The 11,196-nt window shown below is 47.0% G+C and overlaps 1 protein-coding gene across 1 annotated transcript; it reads right to left on the bottom strand.

The window, feature by feature from the left end:
- Positions 1-3,497: 3,497 nt before the first annotated feature.
- Positions 3,498-6,037, bottom strand: LOC133050396 (putative protein FAM90A24P). Its single transcript, XM_061134545.1, has 4 exons — positions 5,918-6,037; positions 5,275-5,474; positions 4,745-4,850; positions 3,498-4,208 (listed from the first exon to the last, which is right to left on the bottom strand). The coding sequence occupies exons 1-4, from the start codon at positions 6,035-6,037 to the stop codon at positions 3,498-3,500; spliced, it is 1,137 nt and encodes a 378-aa protein (XP_060990528.1).
- Between the last annotated feature and the right edge of the window lie 5,159 nt (positions 6,038-11,196).

Genomic DNA, 11,196 nt, shown 5'->3' with positions numbered 1-11,196 from the left:
TTACCTGGTGGAACGTGGCTCATAAAGAAGAGAACGGTGAACACGGGGACAGCAGCGGTCATGCTGGAGAGAGGACACGGCCTGGCTTCGTCTCCAAGAGGCAGAGGCCACTTCCGCCCGCGGCTCCGGCGCCCGCGGGACGTCGGGGCCGGATGTCCGCGCTCCTCCGCCTCATTGGGGCTCCGCGCAGAGCTGTTCTGAGCCCAGGGCGGCCTTCGCAGGAAGCCGGAGAATCCTCCTTTCGTGGGACGCTCAGAGCATTGGGAGCCTGTGGGCGCGCACTTTGGACCAGAAAACCGTGTTAAATGGGAACACGAGCTACAAATGCTTTGGCCCCGGATGAAAGGGTCTGAGCGAGGAGCCGTCTGTGTTCAGGTCCAGTGAGCGGGGCTGGCTTCCTCAGCGACTAGACGTTAGTGAGCTCTTCCGGGCTTTACGGGCCATCCTCACGGTCAGTCGCCTTCTCCCTCCGGGTCGGAAGGCCCACGGTGCTCTGCTCACAGTGTACTCTGGACACGCATGTGAGTTTGCTTCCCAGACACTTGCCGCCAGTGAGCCTGTGAGCTTGTTGCTGAGACCAGGCTTTGCTCCTCAGGGCTGAGGAGGAAGTTGAATCCTGTGGTCATTTACTCTCAGAACCTCAGCAGGTCAGACGCTGGTGGGGCAGGGAAATGGACATACCTCTGAACATGGAGGCAGGAGGTCAGGGTTCAGGTCCAAGTCTCTAGGCCAGCCCCTCACTAGACGTCCGGCCATCGGCAGACTCCAGCCGTCTTCCCGGAGTCTCAGCAGCACCTGCATAGATTCAGATCTGCTGCACCTTGATCAGGAGACACTCGATCATGCATGAAAACAACTGGGAAAGCTGCTTCAAGATGCAGACACCTAGACCCACTCTAGGAAGTTTTAGTTTGGTAGGGTGCAGTGGAGCCTGGATGTCTGCATTTTTAACACAGTTCCCAGGTACCAATTCTGGAGTGTATTCTGGAATACTCAGTGGAATATGTCACCTTAGATCATCTCTCAGCTCCTTTCTAGCTCTTACATTAGAGTATCCCAAGTGCTCTTGTCTGAGTAAATCTTGTGGTTGGTTTTTATGACTGACGTCAACATTCTGTGTGTGTATCTAGGTGTGTATGTGTGTGTGCGTGCCTGTAGGCAGCACACAAAGGTAAATTGCACACCTTAATCTGTGCCAAGTTAGAGTCCATTTTTCAAAGACAGCTGGCCAGGGGAATAATTAAATTGACAGAGCAATCTATTTGGAAGAAGGCTTTTGCAGTAATAGAGGCTAATTTAGGTTCCAGACTAAAACAATGTGTGTGTATAGAGGGAGGAGCAAGAATGTTTGAGAGACAAAGCATGGGGCCATGATGACATTTATAATGAAAGTGGGTACACATGAGTAGCCGATAATTTTAACCTCAGTGCTTAAGTAAATGGTAAGAACACTTACCTGGAAATAGAACTGTGCTGAGAGGCAAGTTGGCTTCCCTGATAGCTCAGTTGGTAAAGAATCTGCCTGCAATGCAGGAGACCCCAGTTTGATTCCTGAGTCAGAAAGGTCCACTGAAGAAGGGATAGGCTACCCTCTTCAGTATTCTTGGGCTTCCCTTGTGGCTCAGCTGGTAAAGAATCCTCCTGCAATGCAGGAGACCTGGGTTCGGTCCCTAGATTGGGAAGATCCCCTGGAGAAAGGAAAGGCTACCCACTCCGGTATTCTGGCCTGGCGAATTCCATGGACAATACAGTCCATGGGGTCGCAAAGAGTTGGACACAACTGAGCGACTTTCGCTTACTTCACTGAGAGGCAAGGGGGTGGTGACCCTCAGCCTGAGCAAGTGTAGATAAGTGCCTGGTTGGTCAGGGAGTTTCTAGAACCACTCGTTGTGGCCTCTGCTGCCCCCTGTTGGTCCAGGAACAACAGTCACTGACACTTTCTTGTCCTTTGCTGAGATACTCAGAAGCCTGCTGTCTGGACTCCCGGGGTTCTGGAGGAAGAGCTGGCAGAGGGCACCTCGATGCTGGGGCTTCCTGTGGCTGTAGGCAGTACACAGGCTGACCACATTCTCCATGCAGGGGACTGACACTGGTGAGTTTTTAACGTGCATAAGTGGCCCTGGGGATCTGGGAGGCCCTGATTCTGTGTTTTTAATAAAGTCCTCCCATGCTCCTCTTCCCCCCAATTACAAGATCTATCTTGAGTAAAAATAATATTAAGATGATCTTCAAGGCTTAGAGATAAAAACCACAAACAAAATGTTTTATTTGGTAAAACTTTATTAAAATTGAAATTTTTTCATTGGTAAATTTTATAAAATTTGTGGGAGACATTATATTAATCCTACCAAAATTATCATTAAAAAGCAAGGTGGCAACTTATTCCAACTAGTTTTTCATACCAGTGTTACATAATAGGGCTTCCCTAGTGGCTCAGTCTGTAAAGAATTCACCTGCAGTGCAGGAGACCTGGGTTCAATCCCTAGGTTGGGAAGATACCCTGGAGGAGGGCATGACAACCCACTCCAGTATTCTTGCCTGGAGAATCCCCATGGACAGAGGAGCCTGGCGGACTGCAGTCCATGGGGTCCAAAAGAGTTACACATGACTGAGCAACTAAGCATAGCATTACATGATAACAAAATCAAATAATACATAATAACAAAATCAAAAATTTCCTTATGAGCATAAATAAAAAAGATCTTAATAAACTATTAGCATATTAAATTCAACAGTATGTAATTATATATACATATAAAATGGATCTTGACCTATTGGTGATTTGATTTAGAGCAGAAGGAAGGCCCTGTTGGGGCTGGGTACAGGGTCTGCCTGACAAGGATGTTGAATATGACCAAATGATCTTTATACATCTCTTGAGATGATTGTGTAATTTTTCTTGTTTGTTCTGCAAACAAGAAAACACAGAAACACAGAAAGAAAACAAGTAAACACAGAAAGAAATTTTTTAAAACAAAGCTTTATAGTAACATTTAATGAAACATAGTAAGCACAGCCATGGGAATTTTCCCCACTGTGATTTATAGTGAAAGACTCCACAGAGCCCACTAGTCTCGTCTCAGGATGGCGCGGCTGACCTTCTGCAGAGCAGAGTCAGGCCCTTTAGGCAGGTTCCAAATGTTCAGATACAACTACTACCATCAACTACAGGTACTACCATCAACTACAGATACTGCCATCACTTGCTATCTACACAATGGTTAAAAGTTACTCCAAGAATTTGCCTCAATTGCTTATAATAGACTTAGGCTGACAGCTTGACACTCAGTTTGATAAGTGCCTTGTGACAGACTCGGATTCCATGAGGAGACAGTGCAGAGTGGGCAGCTGTGTCCCCAGGGTGCTCCGGTCCCCCTGCTGTTTCGCCCACCAGGGCGGGGAGTCCTGCTTCATCGGGAACCGCCGCTCCCTGTAACACCCACCCCACCCGCCAGAGTCACAGTCACGTCAGGGCATCTGGGGCTGGAGGACGAGTCTCAGTTGCCACTGGTGTCTTCGTCCCAGTCGCTCTCTTCAGAGGAAGAAGACACCTGGAGGTCATCGTAGAGGATGCTCCGGGGCCCGGGGACAGTGTGTCCCTTGGGCTCCTGGTCGACGGAAGGGCTCTGAGCAGGAGGGGCTGGCCACTCCGCAGGCTGTGGAGAGGGGGGCGCCGTGTACCGGCAGCTCCACCGGCCTTCACCCTCTCTCAGGAAGAGCATCTTGAGAGGCTGGCCCGGGACGCGGATGATGGGCGCGGGGTGGGCTGCGGAGACAGCGCAGACGCTCCTGGAGGGAGATCTGTCCGGTGGAGGCTGGAGGTCAAAGCGTTGCCCCTGGGCAGGTGTCTTCCTGGATACATGGGCTGCCACTCTCGGTCCATGTCCAGCTGTGCTGCTGGGTGGAGGAGGGAGATTCAGGAAGGCCCCCAGATCTGCTGTCGGAGTGCTCTCTGGGGGTGTCTGGACGGGGCTGAGTCTAGGTTTCTTTGGGGGGTTCACACATGTCGGGGTGGGGGTCTGGACAAATCTCTTGCCTGGAGCCTCGATGCTGCCCTTGGAGGCCTGGACCAAATTCCTGCTGATGAGAGACACTGCGGGGAGGGTGGATTTCACATCATCTTTCCTGGTCAGTGACCCTCTTGGGTGACCTGAATCCTGGAGGGATATCCTCTTGGATGTGTGGACAAGCACGGGCATGTTTGGGTGCTGTAGGAGAAGACCACAGAGAGAGGCCAGGTGTGAGAATCTCCTCTCCATCCAGTAAAACACCTCATAGGAATTAATTTTATATGATAAGATACTCAACATCAGGGTGCTTATGTGACCTTGATACATTTATACATCAAATGGCAAATGGAAATGTTCTAACAATGTCTCTTGTTAAGTAAAGGGAAGCAAGTTTTTGGTATACCTTCTTCTCGAGACTGTACACAGATTGGTGTTTTGCAGGCGCCTTGATGGCAAAATGAGTTTTCATGGCCAGTTTTGGAGGATGAATCACAATTTACAGATTCCCGTTCTAACTTAAAGGATTCTGCTATGGAAGCTACTGATAAAGTCACTTCCATGTCCCTGCCAGCTTCTTCCCAGATATGCAAGTAAGAATGCAAAATCAAAGGCACCACAAAAAATGGTATCTGAAAAATAAATGATAACATTGGTCAGGAAAGGATGTGAACCATTTCCTCCCACAGAAAGGACTGAGGCCAGTGGATTAAAGAGGGGGCCCAGCAGAGACTGACCCTCAGGCAGTGGCCGGGCTCCGGCTCCTCCTTCCAGCTCTGCGGCTGCCGACCACGGGGCCTCCTGGGAAATCGCTGCAGGAGCTTCCTCTGCTGCTCCTCTTTCCTGAAACACAAACACGTCAAGTGTCAGAAACCCAGTGTCCTTGGCACAGTTGGGACAACGGTGCTGTGGCCCAGCCCCTTTCCTAGTTTGGGGGTGACACCAGACCTGAACCCCTCTGCCTTTGTGCAGACCCTCATGTCCTCCCCCAACTCCTGAGACCCCTCCAGGGTCTCCCAGGAAGTCCCGTCTCTCCATCTCTATGGCTTTGGGGCCGGTCAGGTGCAAAGTTGTGTGTGTTCCCCACACTCCTTAGTGACTTCAGGCATAGTGTGAGCCCGAGTGTGGCCCCTGAGGACGAGGCCCCTGTCTTTGTCTCCCCAGCTTCCCTGTCCTTTCTAGAGATGGCCCAGCACGGTGTCGACAAGGAGAGGAACTGCCTCCAGATTTCAGCCCAGACCTTGGGTCCCACCTCCCCGTCACTCACCTCTGCCTTTCCTCCTCCTCTCTCTCAGCCGTGTTAGGGGTCCCTGGGGTCGGTGGGTCCTGCAGCTTCCGTGCTTCCAGGTTCTCCTTACCGAGTCTGGACCCCAAGGGCAGGGGGACCAGCGCCCCTTGCCAGCGCTTCATGGGGCACCTGAGGCTCCTTGCTGTGTGTCCAAAGGCTCCACAGTCCTTACACTTCACCTGTGTGTGGAGAAGAACCAGGTCAGTTAGTCAGCAGAAACCACAGGCATGAGTCCAAAGTGAATCCCAGGACAGATGGAGAGGGCTGAATGCTGGTTCTGGTGAAAGGACACAGTCCCTCAGGGGCCAGGATATTTACAATACTGTGGTCCCCAAAGCCTTCGTCAGGAGCATCAGAGGAGGAGGGGCTGGCAGTCTAAGGTGAGCAGTAAGAGCCCCATTGAAAGATCTGGATGAAGCCAGGCCAGACATAACCCCAAGGAGCCCAAGTATTTCCTCCCAGCCTCTGAATGGCCCGATCTGCTGGGGAATGAGGTCCCATGGCAGTTATCTTTGGATGGGAATGCACCAGTGAGCTATGGACCCAGAATATTCTAGGTCTAAACCCTGTCTCCGCAGTCCATGCTACCCACAGATTCCCTGAGGTCCAAGCCCCCACTCACCGTGGAGTCTTTCTCCTGCAGTGGGAGAGCCATCTGCCTCCCAGGTCCCGGGGTTTGCTTCCTCACTTTCTGGTCTTGAAAGAGTCGGCAGGCTCTCAGCCATCCGTAATGACCAGCCATCTTCCACACCTACTGGAGATTCTCCTCAATCTTAATTTTTGGATTTCCTCTGTGAAAAGAAAGAAAAAATTGTCATACTGATGCAGAGACACAGAGACATCCCTGCCCTATTGACCCTAAATGGGGATCATGACATTGTGACCAGGTTTCTGACAATTTGACTTCTCCTGCCCAGATATTTTTCTTCACAGAAAGTGAAGAACTAAAGAGCCTCTTGATGAAAGTGAAAGATGAGACTGAAAAAGTTGGCTTAAAACTCAACATTCAGAAAACTAAGATCATGGCAAATAGATGGGGAAACAGTAACAGACTATTTTTTTGGGCTCCAAAATCACTGCAGATGGTGACTGCAGTCGTGAAATTAAAAGACACTTGTTTCTTGGAAGAAAAGCTATGGTCAATCTAGACAGCATATTAAAAAGCAGAGACATTACTTTGCTGACAAAAGTCCATCTAGTCAAGGCTATGGTTTTTCCAGTAGTCATGTATAAACAAAAGCGAATGCCGAAGAACTGATGGTTTTGAGCTGTGGTGTTGGAGAAGACTCTTGAGAGTCCCTTGGACTGCTAGGAGATTCAACCAGTCAATCCTAAAGGAAATCAGTCCTGAATATTCACTGGAGGGACTGATGCTGAAGCTGAAACTCCAGTACTTTGGCCTGACTCATTGGAAATGACTTGATGCTGGGAAAGATTGATGGCAGGAGAAGAAGTGGATGACAGAGGATGAGATGGTTGGATGGCATCACTGACTCGATGGACATGAGTTTGAGCAAGCTCCGGGAGTTGATGATGGACAGGGAGGCCTGGTGTGCTGCAGTCCATGGGGTCCCAAAGAGTCAGACATGACTAAGCGGCTGAACTGAACTGCCCAGACATTTCTGTATTCTCCCCTGATTACCGACACATAGATTAGGACCCAGACTAGCATGCATTTGGATTTGCATCCTCAGAAGACTAAGTTTAGAGACTGGGGTTACATGTATCACAGTCTAGGATATAAAAGATCTCCCCACATGTACACAAATATTTGGGGAAAGCTACATTTAATTTTAAGGAATAGGCATTTGAAAATCAAAAATAAGTGTGATTAATTTTGAAAACTGGACTCTCCCATTCGACATCAGAGAAGGCAATTTTCAAGTACAAATTCACTTAAAATTATCTTTCTCTCTACCAGATTAGATGATTCACGGCTGAGGGTCTGTTTTCTGAAACTTTTGTCCTCAGCGTCTCATTTTTACCTAGCTAGTGTGAAATACATGTTTCAACAAAGGATGAACAAATAATGTTTTTGGCTTTCAATAGTATGCATATTCAATGGAAATCTAATCAGCCAGAAAAAAGAAAAATGAAAAAAGTTGAGATGTTATTATTTTCCAGAACATGGAGAGACATTATTGTTATGATGCTAATGAATTAAGTCAGAGGCTGAAGGCAAACACAAAAGGACTTCACTCCTGGGTAGAACAGTGAGAACAAACAAAAAAGTAACAAATCAACAAATCAATGAACAAATCAGAAGACAGAAGCAATCACACAGATACACAGAACAGTTAGCAGACAATAGGGAGGAAGCTTCCAACATCAATTGGATCATCGTAAAAGGAAGAGAGTTCCAGAAAAAAAACCATCCACTTCTGCTTCATTGACTATGCCAAAGCCTTTGACTGTGTGGATCACAACAAACTGTGGAAAATTCTGAAAGAGATGGGAATACCAGGCCACCTGTCCTGCCTCTTGAGAAGTCTATATGCAGGTCAGGAAGTAACAGTTAGAATTGGACAATGAACAACAGACTGGTTCCAAATAGGGAAAGGAGTATGTTAAGGCTGTATATTGTCACCCTGCTTATTTAACTTATATAAAGAGTACATCATGAGAAACGCTGGACTGGATGAAGCACAAGCTGGAATCAAGGCTGCCGGGAGAAATATGAATAACCTTGTATATGCAGATGACACCACCCTTATGGCAGAAAGTGAAGAACTAAAGAGCCTCTTGATGAAAGAGAAGGAGGAGAGTGAAAAAGTTGGCTTAAAACTCAACATTCAGAAAACTAAGATCATGGCATCTGGTCCCATCACTTCATGGCAAATAGATGGGGAAACAATGGAAACAGTGGCAGACTTTATTTTCTTGGGCTCCAAAATCACTGCAGATGGTGACTACAACCATGAAATTAAAGGACACTTGCTCCTTGGAAGAAGAGTTATGACCAACCTAGACAGCATATTAAAAAACAGAGACATTACTTTGCCAACAAAGGTCCATCTAGTCAAAGCTATGGCTTTTCCAGTAGTCATGTATGGATATTAGAGTTAGACTATAAAGAAAGCTGAGCACACAAGAATTGATGCTTTTGAACTGTGGAGTTGCACTCTCAAGAGTCCCTTGGACTGCAAGGAGATCCAACCAGTCCATCTTAAAGGAAATCAGTCCTAGGTGTTCATTGGAAGGACTGATGTTGAAGCTGAAACTCCAATACTTTGGCCACCTGATGGGAAGAACTGACTCACTTGAAAAGACCCTGATGCTGGGGAAGACTGAAGGCAGGAGGAGAAGGGGATGACAGAGCCTGAGATGGTTGGATGGCAGCACCGACTCAATGGACATGAGTTTGAGTAAACTCCGGGAGTTGGTGATGGACAGGGAGGCCTGCCGTGCTACAGCCCATGGGGTCGCAAAGAGTCAGACACGACTGAGCGACTGAACTGAACTGAGGGAGGAAGCTTCAGGGGAGAAGGCGGGATAGTAACGGTGGTCAAATGTGTAGTGACAGTGAGAGAGGAAAATCTGGGTGGTGAGCATGAAAAAGGTTCAAAAAGCTGAAATGTAATAATGTGCAAAAGGGCAGAGTCACTGCAGTCATCATCACGCGAGGTAAGCAGCAGGAGCTTGCCCACCAGAAGAACATGAAAAAGCAGAGCAACTTGGTTAAGGGAAAGCACTGAGCTGATGGGGCGATTGTCCCCCAAACAGAGGACACGCAGATCATGCAGCAGAAGCTGACAAAGGCAAAAGGGCAGCAGGAATCCAGGTAGCTTTGTGGCTTCGTGTGCAAGCCTCTTGCCCTTTGCCTGTGTGCCTGAAGCCAGCGCCCCCACGCTGGAGTTTCCTGCTGCAGTGCTCACAGGATTGCAGGCGTGCCCACAGGCCCCGGGACTGACGGCGCTCCCCTTGCCCTGCGTCTGCAGCCGGTCCCTTTTTTGCTTCCTTCCCCTCAGGTAACCCTTCTCTCTTTGGGCCACTCCCAGAGGGTGAGGGGTTATCCTTTCCCAGTCTTTTTTATTCCTGTGGGGTTCACCCCAAAGTTTTAAAATTAGCTTTGTAATTGCAAAGAAAAGAAAGTACAGATAAAACATCTAATATTAACATCAACATTAACTCAATTTAAAAATTAAAATTATAAAGTTAAAGACACCTTACCCTATTGCCAGGCCAAATCACTACCCAAGTTTACTATGAACTTTTTTTCTAAGCGATATGCTGAACACCAGATTTAAAAAGCCGACCTAAATCCAGCCGTGCTCCTCCTCTCTGTAGGAGATGATCAGAGAGGTGGGGGAGTAATGCCCTCACTGAGGGAGATGCAACTTTGAAGCTGGCTGAGGACCAGTCAAGGAGGAATTTTCCTTTCCCAGCTGACCTGAGGCTGCTCCAAGGTCGCATGACCTTGTCGAGAGTTTCTTAGCCAAGTGACATCTGAAGACATGTTAAGAGAAAGAAATAATTCACAATTTCACTCATGTGTGGAACACAAAAGACAAACAAAAAGGAAACAGGTAAAAAGAATTTTAAAGAAGACAAAGTTGACGTGATAGCAAATACAAAGATACACAGACCTGAGTAAAGGAAACCAGAAGAGAAGCCTCAAACAAAACGGGGCAGCAAATAGTAACAGAGGAAAACTGCGTTCTTTGGTGTGAGGAGGTGTGTGGTTCACAGAAGCTGAAATGTATGGCTATGCACCTAAAACTTCACTAAAATTATAATGGGATAATACCAAAATTAGAAAAAATTCAAACTAAATTCAAAAGAAATTAGAGAATCGATCCCCAGCTACCTAAAGCCACATCACTACATGATTTTACTCTTGTCCCATTTCCCTGAGGGACTAGCCGAAAACCAAATTTAAACCACACAACCTGAAATTCAGCTGTGAGCCTCTAGTCTCTCAGAAGATGCTCAGAATCATGAGTCCTGGACGCTCCAGCTGAGGAGATGCAGCTTCCAGGGTGGCTGAGGAGGGTCAGTGGGGAAATTTCCCTTTCCCGCTGACTTTATACTACCCTAAGGACACATGACCTTGATGAGGTTTTTTTCTCTCCTTTTTTTTTTTTTGATGAGGTTTTCTTAACCAATCAACATTATGTAGGCTACAGTCCAGGGGGTCACAAAGAGTCAGACACAACTTAGCAACTGAACAACAAAAATCGCCCTGTATCTATCAGTGTCTTGAAGACCCATTTAGAAAAGAGAAATATCTTGTGAATTCACTTGGATGTGGAACACTAAACACAAATTTCAAAAGCAAATAAGTAAAAACAAAAAGAGGAAAGCAAACGACACAAAAGCAAACATTCTCAGGGCACGCCCAGAACAGAGCAGGGCATGTCAGAGGACAGTGGCAAGCGGATGGCTGATGAGTAAAATGGGTCCACAGGATGGTAACAAAAACACCTAAATTGTTGGTGCTAACCAATTTTATGGTATACTGGGATTGAAATATATTTTTTGCACACATAAAGGTTATTCTAACATTTTCACTGAATAATACCCTACAAAAATAATTAAATTTAAAAATTAAAGTATCCATATCCCATTGCCTAGACCACACTGGTACCTATTTTGTCTACTGTCCCATTTCTCTGATGGATACACACCACCAAATTTAAATCAACTTTAATCTCAGCCACATACCTCTTACCTGTCAGTTAATGCTCAGAATGTTAGGTGCTGGACACTTTGTGCACCTTTGAAGGTGGCTAAGGAGGGTCAGTGGGGTAATTTCCCTTTCCTGCTGCCTTTGATTCTGCTCCAACATCACCTGACCTTGATGAGGTTTTATTAATCCAATCAAAGTTAAGTATCACCTTTGATCTAATAACATCTTTTAGACACTTTCAGAAAAGAGTGTCTATTCTTATAAATTCACTC

Source organism: Dama dama, chromosome 32 (assembly GCF_033118175.1).
Source record: "Dama dama isolate Ldn47 chromosome 32, ASM3311817v1, whole genome shotgun sequence".
In the NCBI taxonomy this organism is placed as follows: domain Eukaryota; kingdom Metazoa; phylum Chordata; class Mammalia; order Artiodactyla; family Cervidae; genus Dama; species Dama dama.
The sequence above is the reverse complement of the archived record's forward strand: the minus strand, read 5'-3'. Positions and strand labels throughout refer to the sequence as shown.

Bases quoted from the DNA above. Each gene is read 5' to 3' on its own strand.
- LOC133050396 (XM_061134545.1), bottom strand. From the start codon at position 6,037: ATGGCTGGTCATTACGGATGGCTGAGAGCCTGCCGACTCTTTCAAGAC. The intron at 4,851-5,274 runs GTGAGTGACGGG...TTTGTGTTTCAG, and splicing joins GAGGAGGAGGAAAGGCAGAG to GAAAGAGGAGCAGCAGAGGA. The intron at 4,209-4,744 runs GTCAGTCTCTGC...CTTCTCCTACAG, and splicing joins AGCCCGGCCACTGCCTGAGG to CACCCAAACATGCCCGTGCT.